Genomic DNA, 24,131 nt, shown 5'->3' on the forward strand with positions numbered 1-24,131 from the left:
TTTAGATGAAAATACATTTCAATTTGGAGAATTTAAAAAATTCAACAATTGATAAACTATTTACTACCGCCAAAATTTTAATTCAACTATAGCCTAAAAATATCTATTATTTTTTAAATACTTTCAATTTGTATTTGATTGTGATTGATAACAATTTTAAGTTAAATAATTTATCAACAAAACACCAAATATACCCAAATTAGAGAAGGATTAGTCGTATCAATTTCAATTTCGATTTAAACTATTTCTTTTTATTAGTTTTATCCAAATTGTTCAATTTTTGACATTTTTAGTCATTCAAGCTCACATGTGTTAATCCAAAATTGGTTTTCATTCAAATCCATTTCAAACTGATTATGATCTGTTTAGTAACCTTTAACCTAGGATTAGACAACAATAGTTTGATTTTGATAAATTTAGTTTTTTTTTTTCTCAAACTAACACCAACTAATTGGTATGTCTTTGGTTGGGTCTCTAACTCATTCATTTTTATGCACCATGCTCACTCCTAAATCCAATACTTCTAAAGGAAAGAGTTAAATTAAACGGGTAAAAGATGAATTGTTGAGTGGACGATTATAGGCCTAACTTAATAAATATTTCCAATCCCACCCTTTATCAATCTACAAAAACACAACCATTCATTTCATTCTCTCTCTCTCTAAAATGGGATGCTGTTGCGATCAAGACGACGACGTTGAGATCCTCAGACACCTCAATCCCTCCCCGGCCCTTCACTCTCCACCGCCGCAACCTCCACCCGCGGATCATTCCGCTGCCATATTGTCTCCCATGAACTCTCACTTTTTCGCCCTCTCCTGCCGCGATATCCTCCGCCTCATCTTCGAGAACCTTTCCATCCCCGACTTGGCTCGTTCCAGCTGCGTTTGCCGTCTATGGCACTCCGTTGCTTCCGATCAGGAAATTGTCTCCGGAGCTTTCAAAGCGCCGTGGAAGGTGAAGGATGTGGTCGGGAAGCCGAGCTCCTGGAGCTTCTGGAGAGATAATTGCCTTGGGAAGTTTGCAATTTCTCATCGAATTCTCCGCGGCGATAGCTTGGCTAGTCTAGCCGTTAAGTATTCTGTTCAGGTATGGGCTTCGAATATTATTATTGTCTTATTTGAGAAAGTGACTGGAAATTAGGGTAAGAAACAGTAGTAGAATTTCTGAGAATCAATTCAATTTTAAGAAGTTGGAATCATCTATTTTCCTTGTTTTCTCTGAAAAACACGACGGTGCGACAGATTTATGGCTGTTCAAATTTTATAACTTCTCTTGCTGAATTTTTGTTTTATGTTGGATGTGGAAACATATGAATTGAAAGTAAGGGAGCTAGAGTACAGAGAACACTTTGAACTTTCAGTACTCCTGTTGTAGCTATATGGTTTATTGCAGCAATGTAGCTTATAGATACTTGATTTCTTTAACATTGATCTTGAAGGCCCTGCTGCTTTGAAGTCCTAACATTAATTGAAATTTGTTAACCTTTGAAAAAATCTGTACTTCATACTCTGTTGTTTGTGTTCCCAACTCTTGAGTTCTTGTAAAGTTCAATTAAGGACATTCATGTTCCACTGTTGAGATGAACCCTTTCTTGTGGCTATAAACTTTGATACATTATTGAAATCACCAGCAGTTTGAACCATAGTGGAAACTAATATATATATATATATATAATGAAATAAACTACTTTCGTTGAGGGGGGAAAATGAAAGAACTAAAAGAATCGAAGCCCAGGAACCTCTCCAAATAAAACGAACCAATCAAGAAAAATAATGCCTCTAGAATAGTTAAGAAAGAGCTTCGATGACGAACCCCAAAGAATGAATCTTAGAGCTCAAAAGTCACATCACTAGGTTTCCTTGCCATCTCTCTGAACACTTTGTTCATTTTCTCCCTAAAATATCAATTAGGAAGGATCAAGTATAAATGTTGAAATCAGCTCTTTCTGGTGGCCATGGACTTGGGTGTGTTGTTGAAATCATCATAGTTTTAACAATAGTTGAAACTTGTATATCTTTCACAACATTAACTTGCCGCAAAAATGAAGAGTTAAATAGTTTTTTTCCCACTCCCAAGCACTTGTAATAAATCAATTAGGAAGGGTCAAGTTCAATTTGAGGTCATTCCCTTTTTTTTATGACTATGGACTTTGGTGTATTAATCTTGTTTACATATCTTGTTCGTGTAGGTTATATACATACAATGTCTAAATAACATGACGTAGTACCGTTGCATTCTTGAGATGAATGCTTTTTGATGGTTATGGACGTTGGTGTATTAATTTTGTGTGTTTATATATACATCTTTCTTGTAGGTTACAGACATAAAACGTCTGAACAACATGATGAGTGACCATGGCATATACTCAAGAGAAAGATTGTTAATCCCCATTGGCAATCCCAATATGCTCATTAACAGTATATGTTACATTGAGATGGATGCTATTGCAAAACGAGAAGTTGCAGTGTTATATTTGGACGGAATCCCCATGACCCAACATTTGTATGGTAAGGTGACATCCGAACAAGGTATGTCTTCTGTTCAAGTGAACAAGCGGGTACTTCATTCATTGAGTCGAAGCATGATGGTTGACGACGAAACCGCTCAATATTACTTATCCATTTCCAATGGCAATCCTCGAGCTGCTCTTACAGAATTTGCCGAGGACATCAGGTGGGAGAGGCATATGAGCATTGCCTAATTCTCACAAAGGCAGATTGTTGCTTCGGGTAAAGATAGTGTGTAAATTATTCAGATGCTTTCTACTGGAATCTGTTGTTATTCCTCTCCATATCCACAAAGAATGATTAGATCAAGAATCCGTATCCAACACCAATTCACTCCTTGGCTCATTGGCTGATCGGTATGTACATCTACATCTACATTCTTACTGTCATTTGAATGAGGCATTTTGCCTCGTTTCATTATTGTGTATATATATATATGATATGATGTATTCTCATATTTACTTGAAGATGATGATGCTCTATTGTGTTTAGCTGTAAATCTAATGTTCTTGGAAGTTAAAAACATGTCTATTTAAGCAAAAAACATTGTAAACAAACTTCTTTTCCCCTAGAATTTAATGTCCATAAAGATTGAATTAGAGGTGTAGTGAGTCTGTTTGTGTTACTTTTTGTTTGCTATCAAGATTTAGTCTTTGAATTTCACTGACCTTTCAATTTGGTACATGATTAAGGTAGCTTTTTAGGATTTTTCAACCTTTTTAAAAATTGATTGGTTTTTAGTATACGCCTGGACTATACTCGTAACTTGGATCTTCTTTAGCCCTTATTGACTTAATTGGTAAATTCAAACTTTAAACTTTGAGGCTCAATAGCTAAATCCATGTGGAAAAGTTGAATCATGAGTAAATGGATTGGTTTTTTTTTTTTCCAGGAGAAATGTACTAAGAAAAACAAGATTCTCAACAAGAACGTTTAATTCAATTGATTTGATTTTTCTCATTTTTCATTTCCACTCCTAAATAGAAGCCTGTGTTTAGATTTTGAGAAGAATGGTTATTAGAACTTTGAATTTTTAAGAGTTTTTTTTTGTACGGATGATTTAAATTTGATTTTAAAGTGGTCGTTTAAAATTACTATTTAATCACTTTAGTATTTAATTTTATACTTTTAGGAAAACTTTCATATTATTAAAAGCATGTTTTATAATTATTGAAAAAAATATCAAAAGTGATTTTGAACTTTTTGCCATTTCAAAATGCTAAAGTTTTTTTTTTTTTTTGCAAGTATCATTAAGTTTTTTTTTCTTTTTCGACTTATCGTTTGCTACTTTTTTTTACTCTTATTTTAGTTTTAGTCTAGTTTCTAGATCATAACTCTATTACTCTTAATCATTTTTTTTACTCGTACATTGAGGCTTTTTCGACTCTTACTTTCGTAACTCTTAGTTGTCGTGGCTCTTACCCGCTTAATTTTCTTTCTTTTGTTCTCGTTCTTTAACATTTTTTTGTTAGTGTCTTTTACCCTCTGGTTTACACAATAATTTATCAATGATTTCTTAGATTGAAAAATGTAAGTTTTTGTGTTCCTACTTTTCAAAATTGACATTTTTTTACCTTTTTCAACTAATATGCGAAATGAATTGAACATCTTACTTTAAAATTGATAACCGAAACACTTAAGTCAATGTTTGTAACTAAATGAAATTAGAAAATATTGGACTAATAAGCTCTTGAAGTTTCCGATAATTAATTAATGTGTGAGTTGATCTATAGTTTATTTCTATTAAACCTTATTTATTGCTTAATGGTCCACTAATCCTTATGTGTCAATTACTCAAACGTTTTTGAAGGGAATCAATCTAAAGGAATAATAAATTAAAGATATGAAACGTCATTGTTTTAGTTAATGATAATGTGTTAATGTTATAATTTAACGAGCATAATTATAATTAAAAGCTTTTAAATTTATCCATAATGATAATTAAAATACATCTATTAACTTTTTTTAAATATACCTCTAAGTATATTTTATTATGCAGATAAATTCAGTTTATGTCTACTTTGTTAATTAATCGGAGTTTGAAGAAATCTGAATAGATATGTGTAAGACTTTGATACATAGGTAACTTTCAAAGTTACAACCATATATATATAAAAAGAAAAAAGATATTTAATCATTGATATTAAAAACATATTCAAGTAGTAAAATTGCACGAAAACAAAAACAAGAAAAATAAAGTTTAAGTTGATACAATTATTATTAATATAAAATTTTAGTGGATACAATTAAAAGCATAGTTATTTATGAATTAGTTATAAAATAAAAATGAAGCACAAATTACGTAAGAAAAGATCCAAAATAAAAGTACACTTAACTTCATGGGGAAGTTGTTATTTGGGTTGGCAAATGTGGAGTAATGCTCGAGAGAAAAGTGATTTTTCCTAAATCATTTTCTTTTTGTGACAAGTGACCAATGTTTGATTCTAATTTGGTATTGCTTTTCTTTCTTTTTACTTTTTTTGCTACAAAAATATAAACTATTTTCTTGGAAAATAAATTTAATTATATCTAAACTTCAACAACGATGTATATTTATTTTAATTTTGAAATTACCTTTACTAGTCCATACATGGATAGGAAATTTTTTTCACATTACAATTCAAAATGAGCATAACTCAAACACATGTAATACTTATACTTTCAACTTTAAAATCATATGTTTGATTCTTCTAACCTCATATTGTTGAAATATATGTGTGTATATACATAATGGGAAGATCAAGAAGATATAGGTACTAAACATGCCAAAACACGGAAAATGAATTTCTAGTTTTGGTTTCTAAATTATTATGATTGATTCGACTGTATGTAGCCTTGCAACCAACCATAGTTGGAGTCTTCATTCAGTTAGGGAGTCAACTTTGTCATCACTTCTGAAAGAAAAGTACTTTTCTAAGTTTTTAATCTATTACCAGTATTTCAAAATGATTATAGAAACGTTAAAAATCTTTTAGAAATTCAAATAATAATCTAGACTTATAAGTTATTGTTCAACCATTTCATATCTCAATTCCTATTCAATATTGTTCTAAAGAATTTCTATTCTACGTTTATAAATGGTCTCGACTAATTATGCTTTATTTGAAGTACAAGAGCACATTTTTAAACAAAAATGGTAGAGTGCATGCATTTAAATACAAGTATTAATGTTCAGTTGAACTTTTTTAATTTATTTTGGATTGAATTAGGTTCGGGTTACACTTTTAAAAAATCAAGTTAATTCAACCCTACCATAATTTATAATATTATGAAAGTTTACGTATGTAATACTTTAAAATATCACAGCTCATATATTTTTATAATGTTTGTAATAGATCGATCATATCTTGGATATTTTAATATTTAACATTTGGGTTCTATGAAAGTTTTGGTTATTAAGTATGTGTTTTACACAAATTCAAGTATTATAAAGTTTATAAATAGAGGTTGTAGAGACTATTTGTAAACACATCATAATTGAGTTCAATTGTTTTCTATATTTCTCTCTTCTCTTTATGTTATTTCATTGTTCTTATTTAGTTTTTTATTGCTTTTATTTCATAATAAAAATAAGTCAATAACTCTACAACCAAATTAAATTTCAAGAAGTTAGGTCAGAGACCCTATTCGAATCATTTGGATAGTCAAGCCGAACAACCCAAATTGCTTTCACACTCTTAAAAAGTAAATAAATTAATTAAGTTAGTATTAATTAAAATTGTATGTAATATTTCTTTCTTAAAACATTTACATTGGAAGGAAGAAGAAGCTAAGCTAAAAATGGATAATATTGTAGCCTTTGAAAAACCACTCAAGCTAAAGGGGTTCTTTTTTTGGAACCTAACCATTTAAAATCCCTACATTTAAATGTGTTGTTTGGTGAAGAATAACAACAACAATAATATGTCGGGTTGGGTCGGATCAGGTAAACAGTAAACGGGTCAATATTTGAGTTGCATGTCTTATATTTAAAGCCTTGAAACAAAGGTGTGTGTGTTTGGGTATTCCTCATAAGTTCTTGAGTTTTCTAAAAGTGAAAAATAGAGAGAAGAGAGAGTTAAAATGGTTTCAAAGGAAGAGAGGAGGAAGATTTTAGGGGAAGTGGTTTTGATGAAAAGCAATGTTTTGGACTTCGATGATTTTAGTACTTCTCTGCTTGATACTCTCTATGAGTTCGTAGGCAAAAGGGTTTCTCTTCAACTTGTTAGTGCAATCCATGGAGATCCATGTAAGTTCCTCTCTTCTTACCTCTGTTCTTCTTCATTCTTATCGTCTCTATTGCTTCATCTTTCTACAAAAAAAAAAATTTCTCAAGAGAAAGCTAGCTAAACAATGCGATCGATATTTTAGAAGAGAAACAACTAAATTAAATTCGCAACGTACAACCACAATGTTCTATATGCTTGAGTGACGGTGTTAAGTTTCGTGTTTTTTCTCTTAAATTGTTAATGTATAAGTCTCTCTCATTTTCTATTAAATATCACAATTATTTTAGTCAATTTTCTATTGACCCTTTTGATATAATAAAACATTCTCTCGTCTAAGAATATTTTAGTGGACATGGAATGTTTTTTTCTTTCGGTTAGTGAAATTAAAGCTTGGCTTATAAGTTTCAAGAAGCATAATATTATCAACAAGCATATAATACTTTAGTTTATGCCTTGAGAGAGTCCGATTTAGTCCCTATTGATTCTACTTTCGTTGTCAAGGGTATAATTAAGGTTCAATTTTTTATCTTACGATTTTTCTTTTATAAAAAAGTACGTATCTTTTTACCTTTTCAAATAATTTATACTATTTTAAAATATTTTTATTGCTTAAAATCTTATTTTTGTTGTTCATCTCATGGAAAAATAGTCATTTGTGTTGTATGATGTTTGAGGTTCTTTTTTCTATCTCTACATCACTAAACTAATTATATTTTAGTCATTTTGTAATATATATATATATATGAAACCTATTATTGTTTTAAAATTATATTTAATATTATAATTGATTTTTGTTGGCATTAATAAAAAAAGTTTAATTAAGAATAGGAACACAAGGAAAAATATATAATTTTGAGTATAATTCAATTGATTTCATATATTTGTATAAAGGGAATTTGTTTATCCAATTGTGATTTTGGTGCATAAAAAATGATAAGACTTACTATTTTTTAAACTTCCAAGTTAGAGATTATTATTATTTCTATTAAAACCCAAATTTTGTGTTTTGTTTTGGAAGCCTCTCTACTCCACCTTAATTTTAGCCTAACAAAACCAAGAATTTTGAGAAAATTCCACTTTTCCAAAAGAAAGCTTTGGAAATTCTTTCTTTTGGTAAATACTTAGGGAGCAAGAAAGAAGAAAAATAAATAAATAAAAACAAGACAAAAAGGAAATAGAAAATAGTTAGACACTACTAAAAGAAAAAGAAATTACATATCAAACTTGGAATAATGACCCAAAACAATAATTTCCTTTTTCAAATATTGCTTTGTTTCCATTTCTTGACTCATTAGGTCAAATAACTATTTTTATAAAAAACAATTTTATAGGAATTCTAAAATTTGGCCTAAAATTATCCTTTTTAAATTGAATTAATATATCAAAATTTCACCCCTCAACCTTATCCTATACTCAATACTGTACTCTTTTTCTCATATTTATATATTTTTCTTTTAAAAAGAACTCTCATATTTATTATTTTTTTAAATAAGAAGATTTATTTTTTAAGGATACAGTCTACAAAATTCTAAATGACAAAAATTATTCCGAATATTATGATGAAATAATTTAAAACAATATTAAAATTATAAAGAGAAAAAACAAAACTTCAAACGTTCTTAGTAAAAAAAAAACTATAATTTGTGAGAATAAATGAACAAAAAAATTAATACGTTCAATTTTCATGATTTTTTGTTTATATTGTAGCAAATGAGTTGAGAGGAAAATTGGGAGAAGAAGCATACTTAGAGGAATGGATAACAACAATAACTCCATTAACAACCGGGGAAGCTACGTTTAAAGTTACATTTGATTGGGATGAACAACGTATGGGAATTCCTGGTGCTTTCTTCATCACAAATCATCATCATTCTCATTTCTATCTCAAATCTCTTACTCTTCAACATGTTCCTCCTCATGGAACAACGCTCTTTTTCCCTTGCAACTCTTGGATTTACCCGTCTCACCGCTACAAAAATGATCGTATCTTCTTTCTCAACCAGGTCGCCTTTTCTTTTCCTTTCTGATCAAATGTTACTGATGTACTTAAAACTGTCCAAACTCGACTGAATCAAAAGTGAGGCAATCGAAAATAAAATGAAAGTTTAAAAAAGCTTTAAACTGATGGATCGACCGATGGGTTGGATGGTGGTTCACCTCTGATTAACTTTGTTATTGGTTAAAATGTTGTTTGATAGAAATTGAATGAATGTTGACAGAGCTATCTTCCAAGTGAAACGCCAGACCCACTTCGCAAATTCAGAGAAGACGAATTGCAAAGCTTGAGAGGAGGTGGCAATGGCGAACTTCAAGAATGGGATAGAGTTTATGACTATGCTCTCTACAACGATCTTGCTGATCCCGATAAAGCTCCACAATACGCTCGTCCTGTCCTCGGTGGCTCAACCACCTATCCTTACCCTAGAAGAGGAAGAACCGGACGACCGCCCACCAAGTCAGGCAAGAAAATCAAAATTTCTTCCACTGTTTTCCGTTGATTCTGAATGAAAGCATTGGTTTCATGAGTTCAATTTTATTTTCAGACCCGGAGACTGAGAGCAGAATACCACTTGTTAAGAGCTTAAATGTTTATGTTCCGAGAGATGAGAGGTTTGGTCACTTGAAGTTGTCCGATTTTCTTGCTTATGCGTTGAAGGCAATTTCTCAGTTTATTAAACCTGGTCTCGAAGAATACTTTGAAGGGATTCCGGGTGAATTCGATAGTTTACAGGATTTTCTTGATCTGTATGAAGGGGGATTTCCAGTGCCGGAAGGTTTGTTTGAGGTTATCAGGGAAAACATTGCGGCTCCTTTTCTTAAGGAGATTTTTAGAACTGATGGTGAAAGGCTCTTCAAATTCCCTTTGCCTCAAGTGATTAAAGGTATTTGAAGTTTGAACTTTGAAGTGTTTGGTTACTTATTAGGGTTCTTGCTGGGTTAAATTTTCTGATGAACTTAATGATTTTTGTAACAGAGGATAAGTCTGCTTGGAGGACTGATGAAGAATTTGGTAGAGAAATGCTGGCTGGATTGAACCCTGTCGTCATTCGTAAACTCCAAGTATTCTCTCATCAATCAATAACAACCTCAGTATTCAAATTTAGGGGAAAAAAAATACCTTCGTAGTCTCGAGTTTTGGGTTCAGTTTCCACTTGGTTCCTAGGTTTCGTGCATTTAGTTCTGAGATTGAGTTTGATTTAATTTAGTCCTCAAGTTTCAAAATGTTGTAGTTTTAATCTAAAGTTGATGAAAAATAATGACACTTGGTTGATGATAATTCTCTTAAATTAATCAGAGACCTTAACATTAAGGACGGAAAGTGAGTAGTTAGTGAAAAATCGAGTTTAAAAGTGTAAATCTTGAAGCCTACGGATCAAATTGAAACAAAACTAAAACAACGGTAAAACTGTTACATTTTGAAACCAAGTGTCTGAATTGAAACAAAACTCGGAACTTAAGGATTAAACATGCAACTGCTTGAAACTTACAATCTAAATGAAAACTAAATCTAGAACCTAGGGACAAAAAACATTTGCCCTCAAATCTATTATACCTCTGAGAAAGATATAAAACGTGGGATGTGAGGATGAGTTCATTATTTTATTTGAAAATTTGGGATCAAGGAAATCTGAAATGGGGTGAATGTATTATACAGGAAGAGAGAGATTGGTTTCCTTGAACTGAATATTCATATCATACTTTGAGTTGCAGGACTTTCCACCAAGAAGCAAGCTTGACCCTGAAGTTTATGGTGATCAGAAGAGTAAGATAACTGAAGAACAGATAATACACAACTTGGATGAACTTACAGTAGAAGAGGTGATTATATCATCATTGAGTGCATAATGATAATAAAGAAAAAGGAAAGTTTTGATTCTTTGAAAATAAATAGCTGATATTATTTTTGTGTAATTTGGTGGTTTAGGCGATCAAGAAGAACAGGTTATTCATATTGGATCACCATGATTCACTAATGCCATACCTTAGACGAATAAATACAACTTCCACAAAGACTTATGCCAGCCGAACCATACTTTTCCTTCAAGAAAATGGTACTCTGAAGCCATTGGCAATCGAACTGAGCTTGCCAAATCCTCAAGGTGACAAATTTGGAGTGGTTAGCAAGGTTTTCTTTCCAGCTGAACAAGGGGTTGGTAGTTCAATTTGGCAACTCGCCAAAGCTTACGTGGCCGTAAATGACTCTGGCTATCATCAACTCATCAGCCATTGGTATAGCTCTTCTGTGATGTGGTCCGAAAATTTGAGTTTAGTTCTAAATCATATGGATTATTGATTATAACTTTGGTTTCTGGTAGGTTGAATACTCATGCTGTAATTGAGCCATTTGTGATTGCAACTAACAGACAACTAAGTGTTCTTCATCCAGTTTTCAAGCTGCTCCATCCTCACTTTCGAGATACCATGAATATAAATGCGTTTGCTAGACAGATGCTCATTAATGCAGGTGGCATTTTGGAAGCAACAGTGTTTCCATCCAAATATGCAATGGAGATGTCAGCTGTTTTATATAAGGACTGGGCGTTTCATGAACAAGCACTCCCTGCAGATCTCATCAAAAGGTACAAAATTCATTGTAGTAGTTGGCATTGGACGTTAGTCTGTTTAAAGATTAATTTGTTTCCTACAATATAGGAGATTGGTGGGAGTTAAGAAGCACAAGCACTTTAGTTTGGTCACTTGTCCATACCGGATACTTGTTAGTAGAAAAAATGTTTGAGACATAGATAAAACACTTATTGAGTAGACTAAATAGATGCGTATATGTCAATAATAATAAAATTTCAAGTGTGAAATATATTCAACTAAATTTTGTAGGCATGAAAATATCATCAGCCCTTTTACTTGGAATTTTCTTTTGATATAAAAATGATTTATTTTTTAGAAAATCTATACTTTAATAAATGTGTCCTTGCTGTGTCATGTCCTAGATTTTTTTAAAACAATGTATCGTCATGTTTGTGTCGTAATGTATGTATCCTTCTGGTTGATTCGTAGGTTGTGAGTAAATCTTAAGTTTGGGATACTTTACAAACCAGTCATTTAACATGTTCAAAATCATTGTTTTGTTTAGAGGAATGGCAATTGAGGATTCAAATTCTCCACATGGACTTCGTCTAGTAATTGAGGACTATCCGTATGCTGTCGATGGACTCGAGATTTGGTCAGCAATCAAGACATGGGTTACAGATTATTGTTCTTTCTATTACAAGACCGATGAAGCAGTACGGAATGACCCGGAACTTCAGTCTTGGTGGAAGGAGCTTAGAGAGGAAGGTCATGGCGACAAGAAAGACGAACCATGGTGGCCTAAGATGCAGAATATTGAAGAGTTAATCGACACATGTGCTATCATCATATGGATTGCTTCAGCTCTTCACGCTGCAGTAAACTTCGGACAATACCCTTACGCAGGTTATCTTCCCAACCGACCAACTATAAGTCGAAAGTTCATGCCAGAGGAAGGCACTCCGGAGTATAAAGAACTCGAAACAAACCCCGAGAAAGCCTTCTTAAGAACAATCACTGCACAACTGCAAACTCTTCTTGGCATTGCGTCAATAGAGATATTGTCAAGGCATTCGTCTGATGAAGTCTATCTCGGCCAAAGAGACTCCCCCAAATGGACTGCAGACAAAGAAGCATTGGACGCATTCGAGAAGTTTGGGAAAAAGTTGGCGGAGATCGAAGATGGAATCACAAAAAGAAATGAAGATTTGACATTGAGAAATAGAGTTGGACCAGTTTTCATGCCTTACACTTTGCTCTATCCATCCAGTGAAGAGGGACTAACAGGAAAAGGAATTCCCAACAGTGTTTCCATTTAAAATTCTCTTTGAATAAGGTACACATAAAGTTCTATTACTATATACATGTTGTAGTTCTAAATTTTTTCTGAAAAGAAATATATTTGTCAACATCAACATTTTATTTATTGTAATTTTGCACACCATTAAATTCAATATTTTTTTAGGTCAACTTGATCTTTAAAACTTTGATCTTATCTAACATTAATTAACAAACCACATTATTATAAAATTGTTTTTCTAGTTTTCTTGTATGGATTGAACAGCTTTAATTCACTCCCTTTTTTCTTCCATCACTTCAACCATATAATATAGATTTGTTTTCGAAGGACGGATACTTAGACCGTGACTAAATCTTATTCGATGATATATCTCGGGAATTATTTTTAACTAAGAAATGGTTTTTAAGATATATCTCTCTTTACAATGGACACTCTAAGCATTTGTTGACCCTTGTGGCTTTGTTTTTTGTTTCGTTATCTTTTCTTATAAATCTATGATTCTTTTTATTTAATTGACATTGGACTTCTTCAATTAATGCATTCCAACGATAATGTATGACGAGAACACTAAAAGTGTGTAAGATGTACTTGTTGATCTACAATAATGTATCTTTCTTGAAATTTTTAATTTTTGGAAAAACTTGCAATTACGGGTCCTGTTTCAGGTCTCTAGTTTTTATTTGAAACGACGTTAATATGATTTCTAGCTTTAAAATGTTTATGAAAAATCAATATAATAATTAATAATAGAGAAAACTACACTTTTAGTCTCTAAGTTTAATGAATATGTGTCCTAAGTTTCAAAATTTAATATATACCATGAGTTTTCAAAATGTATCGTTTTAGTCATTGAGATTTTAAAAGTAAGTGTAAAAGGTCCCTGGAAGTATTTTTTGTTTATTTTTTATATTTAAAATTTAAAAATTAGTTTTAAAGAAGATTTGATTTTTGGAAAGTTATTTAAATGATTTTTTAAATGTTCATATTAAAAAGATACATTTTGAAATATGGTCTATTCTTATAAGGATGAGAACTAAAAGGCTACTTTGTTTTTAAATTCAAAAACCAACACACATAATGTTTAAAATTTGTGAACTAAAAAGATAAATTAAAAATAATATTATTTTTGAAACAAAGGGAAAAGTTCAAATAATAATAATAATAACTTAACCTATAGCTTTGTTATATAAAGAAAACGTGTGGGCGAAACTTTTTGTTTTTTCTCATAATTTCAACATTATAGGGGTGAGATGTGAAGGGTAATAGGAACACATTAATCATATCAACAAATTATACATTTTGACCAAAAATCATCACATTAATCATCTATTTCTATTAGTTTTATCGAATAAAAAAGTCAATAAAAATATTGAGACGTAACAAAAACAAAGTGTAATAAATTTTATATTATAGTGGGAGGGTAACTAATTTTTGTCTATTTTAAAAAAAGTTATGTATTATTCAATTATAGTTTATTTTCAAAATATATATAACTTTGATAGAATGTTGTTTTATTTTAAAATCAATTGACAATTAGAAAAGTAACTCATCTATCTTATAAGTAGCATGAATGTTTATGATTTTTTTATTGTAGAATTCTCAACATCTCAACAGAAAATAATGTTTATAGGCTTAATTTTGAGAAACCAAATGGTTAGCGAACGAGACTTAAGTTATATAATTTAATAGGTTTTGATATATTGTGTAAATAGTTTTTTTTATAGGTAAAGGAAGATGTAAATGTGATCATCTTTGTTAAGGTACATACCTCATATATATATATATAATTAATATTTCTTTCTAACCCAAGTTTACGAGACATTTGAGAGAGAGACACACACGAAACCCTCTTCATTGAAAAAGCTTTTAATAATGAAGGAAAATGACGTACGATAACGATGAGAAGTAAACAGCCATATTAATTTTGGCTATAAAATCCCAAAGACTTTGTTGGCTTTTAGAACAACACATTCTGAAAAATCCTCTCTTCTTAAAGATAATAACAATATGTTGATTGGAAGCATTGTTGGAGCCATCTCTGGACTGAAACATGGAGGGAAGAAAATCAATGGAACTGTGGTTTTAGTGAGAGACAATGTCTTAGATTTCAATGATTTTGGTTCCACTGTTCTTGATAATCTCCATGAGCTTTTAGGCGGCGGCGTTTCTCTTCAACTCGTTAGCGCTCAACACGGTGACCCTTGTGAGTTCTTTTTTTGTCTTAACCATCGGTCTTTGATGTTTCTTTGTTTTGATTTTTCACCAACTTTCAAACAAAACCGTATATGAATCGTTGTTCTGGTGATAAATAAAATCTTTCGAACGAAACTAAGTTAGTCTGAACACTCGAATATATAAAAGAAAAAGTTAAATTACATTGTATAAATATATGAGAACATATAGATATTGAAGGAGCCCCATAATGCATGAAGAATTATGCATGCAAGGGGTTGCAATATTTGTTTTGAAAAATTCTTCGAGAAGTATTTTTTTTCTTTTTTTGTTCTCTTTGGTCCTTTTTCCTTATTATTATTTTTTGGAATGAATCATAATTACGGACAAAAGATCAATAGGTAAATACATGTTGATAATCTCAACTAGCTAGATTGACATATCTTTAATTTACACCGTCTTCTTTTTATAATATAATGATCTTTGTAAATTACTCTATACTTATTTTTCATGTACTTTTTTTTTTCTTTTTTCTTTTCATATTTTTTTATACTTCTAAATTAAAAACTTTATCTCTCTTAAATACCATGGTTGAATTCTTAGCTAATTAAAAAATAAAAATAATTTTTTTTAATTTTCAAAATTTATAATTTACTTGGTAATTTCTTAAACCATTGGAAGAATATAGATAAGAAAGGAAAGAGAGGATGATAGTAATATCCATAAACTTAATTTTAAAAAGCAAAGTAACGAAGATTTGCTCAATCAGTCTAAATCGTCATTTTAGCCGAATGCGAAAGCGTTGACACAAAAACAATGCAAAGCCTTTGGAGAGACCAATTTTTGACATCCAAACCAAAATTGTCTGCAAGCCTTATTTTGTTGTTTTTGAAAATTAAGTTTCTCCTCTCAAAATTCGACCAAATTCTAATAACAAAAATAATCGATAAGCCCAACAAGTGTTTGTATTAAAACAACAACAACAAAAAGATTGATTAATGTGTAAAATAATTACATGCAAAGTTATTTTTCAAATGGACTCATAATATATATTTTTCAACTTGGTATGTTAAAAAAACAGCAAAAGGATTTAAAGGGAAAGTGGGAGAAGCAGCATATTTAGAGAATTGGATTGGGAATACAATAATTCCAATATTTGCTGGAGAAACAGCCTTTAGTATCACATTTGATTGGGACGAAGAAATAGGAGTTCCAGGTGCTTTCTTCATAACCAATCAACATTTCAGTGAATTCTTTCTCAAATCTCTCACTCTTGAGGATGTTCCTGGCCATGGAAGACTCCATTTTGATTGCAATTCTTGGGTTTATCCTGCTGACAAATACAAAACCCCTCGTATTTTTTTCGCCAATCAGGTAATTAAATTTTATAAACGTTATAGAAATGATATTGTCTATACCATTGCTTTGCATCATCATCATATAAAGTTGGACATATTTACTTCTGTAATTTTTTGTATTGTGATAAAAGGAGAACACATAAGGTATATTATTTCGAAATTCCATGTGTATGTAGTTCTTTTAATACTTTTTATTTAAGAATTAGAAAGAAAAGAAAAGGTTTATTGTGCTCATCAACTATGTAGTAATTTATATTTTAGTGACCTATCAAGTTGCTGTCATGCATAATGATTAAATATCATAAGATGGTTTAAGAGTACAATTGGTTTGTATGATTAATATAAAATAAGGTAAGAATAATTCCTAGCTGAGGCTATGTATTCTTAATTATATTTTGAAATAGGACTTTGTCCTTGCCCTTTGACAATGGAATTAATTAAGATCATGAAAGCAATTTGCAATATTAATATATGGTGATTAGTTTTGAAGTACATTTATTAAAAAAAATAACTAAAGAGTAAGAGACTCAAAAGTTGCTTAAACTACAGATAAAGGGAAAGATTAACTCATCAATCTTTAAAATAAGAATTTTTTTTTTGAAGTTTCTCCTAAAATAAAAGAAAATCTTCAAACAATAACAAAAAAATAGTTAAATATTCGATCGTTCATATTTTTATAGTTTTAAACAAAAAAAAACTAAGTCAATAAGTATCTGATCACGTATCTTTTAAAGATTTTGAGGTCGGGATAATTAATTTTCTAGATGATGCCTTTTACAAGTTGGCCATAGATCAAATTTATTTTTGGTATTGAATATCCATTTAGGTAATTTTATGAGTGGCTTAAAAGTAGGGTTAAATCTCGAAAACGATCTATTCATTTTTTCTGATGTGGGATCTGATATAAGATATGTTTGGATAAACAATAACAAAGCTGCTTTTTTAATACACAGGCATACCTTCCTAATGAAATGCCAAAGCCACTTGTGAAGTATAGGGCAGATGAATTATTGAACCTTAGAGGAAATGGAAAAGGAGAGAGAAAGGAATGGGATAGAATATATGATTACGATGTATACAATGATATCGGTGATCCTGATAGTAATTTGGACCTCGGTCGTCCTGTACTTGGAGGTTCTTCTAAATATCCTTACCCTCGTAGAGGCAGAACTGGAAGACCACCTTCCAAAAAAGGTAAATTTTATTTTTTAGAAAACCACAACTTAATTTAATACTAAATAATAATTAGTAAAATGACGATATAGGTCGTGACATTTTGCGTATATTTTGAAAATACTTTCAATTTACAAACGTAAACATAATTTAAATACGACAGCCACATGCAAGCGATGGTGTACAACAAAAACATATACTATTTATCAAAAGGTTAGGCATGTCCATATTTTGAACTTAAATCTGTAGTAATATAAAAATTTTGAACTATTACGTCATGAATGATAATTCGTAACGTGTATGTCTTTAGCTAGTTGAGTTATATAGAATTTAGGAGTGGACAAGATTGAAATAATGATTTTGTTGACTGTGGTTTGAACGAACATTATTATTGTGGCAGATCCAAAAAGTGAAAGTAGATTACCAAGTTCAAGTAAAGCAACAGATGTGTATGTTCCAAGAGATGAAAGATTTGGTCATTTGAAGATGTCAGATTTTCTTGCATATGGTTTAAAATCAATATCAAGATCACTAAAACCAAAACTGGAAGATCTATTCGATAGCACACCAGGGGAGTTTGATGACTTCAATGATGTGTTTGATCTTTATGAGAAAGGTTTGCCTGTCCCAAGATCTTTGCTTCAGGGTATCACTGAAAATATTCCAGCTCCTTTGCTTAAAGAAATCTTTAGAACAGATGGTGAAAGGTTTCTTAGATTTCCTACTCCTCAGCTTGTTCATGGTATTAGTTTCTTTTCTTGTTTCTCGTTCGTGTTCTTAATTTTTTGTATGTGCTGAATTTATTGAGTTTGAATAATATACAGAGGATAAGACTGCATGGAGTAGTGATGAAGAATTTGCAAGAGAAATGTTGGCTGGAGTTAATCCAGTACTCATTGCTCGACTTGATGTAAGTTTTCTTTTAATATATAATTTTGGTGATGATAAACATTAAATTTTGGACCTAATCAGAACTAATTTATGGTTGATTTTCCAAATTATTTTTATATTAAGGTGGTAATTCTTTTAAATAACAAAAGTGTTATTTTCAAATATAGCAAATAACGCTTTTTATTAAAAGAAAACGAAATTTTTAACTTTTTTTTTTTAAAGATTTGAGCTTATAACATGTTTTTTTCTCAACAATTACAGGAATTTCCACCTAAAAGCACATTGGACACTAACATTTATGGTGATCAAACAAGCAAAATAACTGAAGAACACATAAAAGATGGCTTAGATGGACTCACTGTGAATGAGGTAAGAAAATAAATTAGAGTTTAATTCATTTATTGATTTTTAGCTTTTGAAAATTTTCTTAATAACAATATTTATTTATTTATTTATTGATAGGCAGTTGAGAAGAAGAAGCTATACATATTGAATCACCATGATTCATTGATACCATATCTCAGAAGAATAAACACAACTCCAACAAAAACTTATGCTACAAGAACAGTTTTGTTCTTGAAAAATGATGGGACTTTAAAGCCTTTGGCTATTGAATTAAGTTTACCACATCCTCAAGGAGATCAATTTGGAGTGATTAGCAAAGTAATTTTGCCTTCTAAAACTACAGGAATTGATGCCTCAATTTGGCAACTGGCTAAAGCTTATGTTGCTGTCAATGATACTGGCTACCATCAACTCATTAGCCATTGGTAAAATTCATTTCTTACGTACTCACAATCATCATTAGCCATTTGGTTATGAAAACCTTTAATTTATTATATATCTCTAACAAAATTGAATAATAATATAATTTGTATAGGTTGAATACTCATGCAACAATTGAACCATTTGTGATAGCAACAAACAGACAATTGAGTGTTGTTCATCCAATTCACAAATTGCTTGTTCCTCATTTTAGAGATACGATGAACATTAATGCTTTAGCAAGACAGTCTCTAATTAATGCTGATGGGATTATTGAAACAACACATTATCCATCTAAATATTCCATGGAGATGTGTTCTTTTGTTTATAAAACTAATTGGGTTTTCCCTCAACAAGCTCTCCCTGCTGATCTAATCAAAAGGTAACCAACTTTGTTTTGTTTTGTTTTGTTCTTTTGATTTATTATTGTTTTTCTTGTTTTCTTATGACCTCCAATTTGGTTAAAGAGGAGTTGCAATAGTGGATTCAAACTCTCCCCATGGACTTCGACTTCTAATAGAAGATTATCCATATGCTGTTGATGGTCTTGAGATTTGGTCAGCAATCAAAGCATGGGTACAAGATTATTGTTCTTTCTACTACAAAGATGATCAAACCCTACGTAATGATACCGAGCTCCAATCATGGTGGAAAGAGCTTCGCGAGAAGGGCCATGCAGACAAGAAGGATGAACCATGGTGGCCGAGAATGGACTCCCTTCACGACCTAATCGAAACATGTACAATCATTATATGGATCTCTTCAGCTCTTCATGCTGCAGTTAACTTTGGACAATATCCTTACGGTGGCTTTGCTCCCAACCGTCCATCGACCAGCCGTCGATTCCTACCTGAAAGTGGTACTCCTGACTACAAAGAGCTCGAGTCAAACCCCGAGAAGGCGTTCTTGAGAACAATCACTTCACAGTTGCAAGCCCTTGTGGGGGTGTCAGTTATTGAGATATTGTCAAGACATTCTTCAGATGAAGTTTATTTAGGGCAAAGAAGTAACCCTGAGTGGACTTTGGATAAGGAAGCTTTGGAAGCATTTGAGAAGTTTGGGGAAAAGTTGGGTGAAATTGAAAAGAAAATAGCTATGAGAAATAAAGATCCTCAATTGAAAAATAGAGTTGGGCCAGTGGATATGCCATATACTTTGTTGTTTCCTACAAGTTCTGAAGGCCTCACAGGTAGAGGAATTCCTAATAGCATTTCCATTTAAATGAAACCTTAGGGTTTCATTATTTCATTTTATCAAGTGACGAACGTTACAGGTTGTCGAATAATACTCGGTACATCTTAGTTTATATATATATATGCATCTTTTTGCAGCTCACTTCAACTCGTCCAATGAGTGAGCTGTAAAAGAACAAGTGCAATCTAAGATACCCCAAACCAAGTGCTTTCCAAAGCAATGTATGTATGGTTTGAATGGGTTTGGTGGGTTATGATTTATTGTTTTGTGTGTATTTTAATTGATGAATAATTTTATGGAATGATTGGTGTTTCAATAAGCTTGAAGAATGAATTGATTTCACTCATGATTGCTTCTTTAATATTGCTATACACCAATGTTATTCAAGAGAGAAGAACTACATATATATACACATAAATTTTGTTGCTATCAGAAGATTGATTTGTAAAGACTAATGTCAATAGAGAAAATATTATTAAACCAACTATTTGAAATGTCAATAGAGAAAATATTCCTTGCTAGGGGAGGAGGTTAAAAGAGGGCCTGAAATTCACTCGGAGTACACCTATAATTCTTCGCACATCTTCACTTGCTTAAAAAAGAGGCAACTTAATTACAATGGAAATTTCTCTCTTCACCATCAGATTTTTAAGCGGGTCGAGCTAGAAGCGGACGTCCATCGTATCCATATTGGTTAAAGTGACATCCAATAGCCTTTCCAGAAAAAGAAATAATAAAACATTAAAAACAGGCGCTTAAAGAGACTGCCTACATCCCCTCCTCCCGAGGCGATCGAGTTTGGTTAAAATTTGGTGTGGACCATGACAAACAACAGGAAAATTTGTACCATTGCCGATCATGTTCATCAACCGAGCACCAAAGATTATGCTGCTGTCTTCAATTGTAGAGAAGTAGAAGTAGTTTCATAAACAGGATGAAGAACGTGCCCTTCCTTCGGTATAACGTGTACCCACTTACGCCCGCTCAGCTTGTTCTTTTCAAACTTGACATTGCCTTCTTTAAGGGCAAAAAGAGTGTGATCCTTCCCTATTCCAACATAATCTCCAGGATGAAACCGAGTGCCCCGTTGACGAACAATAATGTTACCGGGAATAACTCTCTGTATCCAGAAGGAATAACTCTCCGTAAATAAGTTAACAACAAAACCGCTTCAATAAATAGAAATTTCAGTGCAAGTTTTATGACAATGTGATTTTTGTTTGTCCTGCCACTCACCTCCCCACCAAATTTCTTTACACCAAGATACTTGGGATTCGAGTCTCGTCCATTTTTTGTTGATCCAGCTGTCTTTTTGGTAGCCCAACGTCTGAATAATAAGTTTAATCCAGCAGTAGCTCCATCTGAGATTAGATTCAACAAACAATGTAATCACCAAAATATGAAGACAAATTAGCATGATAAGTACACAACATGTTCTGGATGAACCATTCTTACCACTAAAACTGCTATAGACAGGAACATTGGTCACCAAATCCTTGACATTCAGTCGCTTGCAAAACGTGGTCGCAATATTAAGCATGGTTGTATGTATATGTAGTTTATCCTGAAAATGTCACAAGATACTTAACACATGTAAAACATAGTTCAACAAGATCAAATGAACAACTTCCAATATAAATCTACCATATATTACATAATCTAGTTCAAGAAGCTACCTGCATATTCTAATAACAGGCCATGGCCAACTATTAATATCGAAAAACTTTGTAACAAACCTCCAACAACTTTTTCAAAAGGTTACATCATTTAAATCCTTCATGGTTAACAACTCAAATTCAAGAAACAGACACGGATATTGCAAACCAAAGTGAAAGTGTAGATTTCCATTCAAATGCTTCAACCAATGCCTAGCAAAAGCACACAACAATTTATATAATAAAATTAAAGAAGAAAAAAATTTGCTTACCAAACAAGTAAAATAATTATTAAATTCATAAGAGTAATTATCCAAAGAGTAGGCAATTTGAATTGATTATGTAACTAACTTATTTGAACAGGAGTTGTTATATAGGTTGTAGAATTGTGCCCTTGAGTTGTAAAAATTATTAGAATTGATTATATATAGAGAGAGTGGGAAGAGAGGAAGATACCATTGTTTTCTGGCTGTAGGCTTGACTGTTGAGTAAGAATAATATTTGGACAATGTTCTAGTTGTTTAGGTTCTATCATACAATAATCACTAGGCATTATTAGATCTATTTCTTTTCTTAATGGAAAACACTATTAACTATTATGAAACAACAAAATTGGAGGATTTCAAAAATCAAAAGAACTTGGGCCACATTTGATAACCATTTTGTTTTTTTTTTTTCAAAATGGGGCCTTAATTCCATGACAGTGAACTTAAAAAGGTTCTACGAAAGTGGAAATCAAGACTGAACTTACAGAAGTTAATAATCAGCTCAAAACTAACAGGGGGTTCTTACTTCCTTTCAAGAAGTGGATCTTACACTAAAGCAAAAAATAGCCCTAAGCTGACTAGAAAAGACAGCTAGTAGTCACCAGTTAAGAGAAAAAATAAGTTTTCTACACAGTTGAAATTCTAAAAAACTCATAGAGCATCATCGAACATAACCTAACCCGACAGAGTTCCATGACTTTATTGAAAATTGATCTTTTATGATAGACTCAATGAAACTTAAATTTGCATCGAAGAAAGCGATGCCAAATCCGACAATGACAACAAACCTATCAGTTATCACTTATCAGTCTTATCTGTATGCAAGTAAGATTGCAGGTAGAGTGCATTTAAAAGTACTCAAATACATCCTCATTCCTCCTGTACACTAATATGGAATTTCAATCAACCTTGATAACGGCAGGCAAATACTAGAAACCTTCCCCATTGCTAACAAATCTATTGATGAATGGAAATTGAAGGAAAAAGATAGAATAATTTAACTTGACCACAGAGATGACATTTGACATAGTCAACAGGGACTTCCCTGATTCTAATCTAAATGTAAAAATTTTGGTGAGAAATGAATCCAAACCCGTGTAACTAGTGAATGGAAAAACTAAAAAAATCATGATCACTATAGACCTTCATCAAGGTTTTGGTGAAAATATTTATTTAAAAAAATGTTTTCTAGATTTGAAAACTAAAAAGTGTTGACACTGATATAAGGTAGAGATACGATGACAGTGATACACTAATCTCCAAAAAAACTAGGATAGAAATGTAATCTACTAAAAAAAAAAAGCTTTGTGTTAATTGTCAAGATGCAAATTTAGTTGAACATATTTCTAAATCAAACTTAAATTAAATTTTAACTAGAAAATTGAAGTTGAAACAAATAAGTTATGGAAATGAAGACAGAAATGAAAAGACAAACCTTGAACGGCGGCCGCGACGGAGGCAGCGAAAAAACTGAAGGTGGTGGTGTGGTTCGTGAATCGCCGAATGAAGGAGGACGGTGGTGGTGACCGTTTGTGAATCGCAGGTGAGAAGATGAACAACGCCGATGGTTAGGGTTTTTTTAATTTTTAATTTAAATTTTTTGATAGGTTGCAAGTGGGCTTCTATAACGGGCTGGTCATGGGCTGAGAATTAAGAGGTAAATTATGTAGCCCATTTAAAAAAGAAAGGGGAATTGCAGCCCAATGGTATAAGAAAACATTAGAAAATAAATATAGTATAAAGGAAACAATATTTGCAAAATTGGAAATCTTTTATTCGTCATGTCGTAAATTTTTCCTTTCAGTTTCTTTCTACGATCTCTTATATGTCAATGCCTTTTTCATGAATTTGCTACTCATAACTTAAACTTTAAATTTATAAATGATATAAATATTGATAGCACAACATGAAACCAATAATCTATTTCAACAAAAGTTATAACTAAATTAATTTGATTTATACCATTAGCGATAGAAGTTATCATAGGTATAACATGTTATTAGTGATTCAAAGATAATGTCAATAACATACTAATTTAATATATTTTCTTTGTCATTTATGCTAAAAACAAACAACCATAATATCACTTTATAGTAGCATTACCTTGATATC

General features: G+C 31.7%; 4 protein-coding genes across 5 annotated transcripts; 3 read left to right on the forward strand and 1 right to left on the reverse strand.

Moving 5' to 3' along the window:
• Nucleotides 1-643: 643 nt before the first annotated feature.
• LOC101208384 (F-box protein At1g55000) lies at nt 644-3,117 on the forward strand. Its single transcript, XM_004139126.3, has 2 exons — nt 644-1,089; nt 2,318-3,117. The coding sequence occupies exons 1-2, from the start codon at nt 667-669 to the stop codon at nt 2,702-2,704; spliced, it is 810 nt and encodes a 269-aa protein (XP_004139174.1). The 5' UTR covers nt 644-666; the 3' UTR covers nt 2,705-3,117.
• Nucleotides 3,118-6,447: 3,330 nt separating this feature from the next.
• On the forward strand, nt 6,448-12,699 carry LOC101208141 (probable linoleate 9S-lipoxygenase 5). 2 transcript variants are annotated; one of them, XM_011650524.2, is made up of 9 exons: nt 6,448-6,738; nt 8,426-8,721; nt 8,938-9,178; nt 9,262-9,600; nt 9,693-9,778; nt 10,424-10,537; nt 10,644-10,948; nt 11,035-11,298; nt 11,811-12,699. In XM_011650524.2, exons 1-9 carry the CDS (start codon nt 6,573-6,575, stop codon nt 12,562-12,564), a joined length of 2,565 nt encoding a protein of 854 aa, XP_011648826.1. In that variant the 5' UTR covers nt 6,448-6,572; the 3' UTR covers nt 12,565-12,699. The 2 variants fall into 2 exon arrangements, with proteins under 2 accessions (XP_011648826.1, XP_004139173.1); XM_004139125.3 differs by having other exon boundaries at nt 6,450-6,738; nt 10,430-10,537.
• A 1,753-nt stretch (nt 12,700-14,452) lies between these two features.
• Nucleotides 14,453-20,417, forward strand: LOC101207901 (probable linoleate 9S-lipoxygenase 5). The gene is made up of 9 exons (XM_004139124.2): nt 14,453-14,748; nt 15,799-16,091; nt 17,029-17,269; nt 17,649-17,990; nt 18,073-18,158; nt 18,401-18,508; nt 18,602-18,909; nt 19,020-19,286; nt 19,372-20,417. Exons 1-9 carry the CDS (start codon nt 14,553-14,555, stop codon nt 20,123-20,125), a joined length of 2,595 nt encoding a protein of 864 aa, XP_004139172.1. The 5' UTR covers nt 14,453-14,552; the 3' UTR covers nt 20,126-20,417.
• A 133-nt stretch (nt 20,418-20,550) lies between these two features.
• Nucleotides 20,551-23,610, reverse strand: LOC101207653 (50S ribosomal protein L27). Its single transcript, XM_004139123.3, has 4 exons — nt 23,455-23,610; nt 21,554-21,662; nt 21,335-21,459; nt 20,551-21,218 (listed from the first exon to the last, which is right to left on the reverse strand). The coding sequence occupies exons 2-4, from the start codon at nt 21,636-21,638 to the stop codon at nt 20,982-20,984; spliced, it is 447 nt and encodes a 148-aa protein (XP_004139171.1). The 5' UTR covers nt 21,639-21,662; nt 23,455-23,610; the 3' UTR covers nt 20,551-20,981.
• Nucleotides 23,611-24,131: the final 521 nt, after the last annotated feature.

This window comes from Cucumis sativus, chromosome 2 (assembly GCF_000004075.3).
Source record: "Cucumis sativus cultivar 9930 chromosome 2, Cucumber_9930_V3, whole genome shotgun sequence".
NCBI lineage: Eukaryota > Viridiplantae > Streptophyta > Magnoliopsida > Cucurbitales > Cucurbitaceae > Cucumis > Cucumis sativus.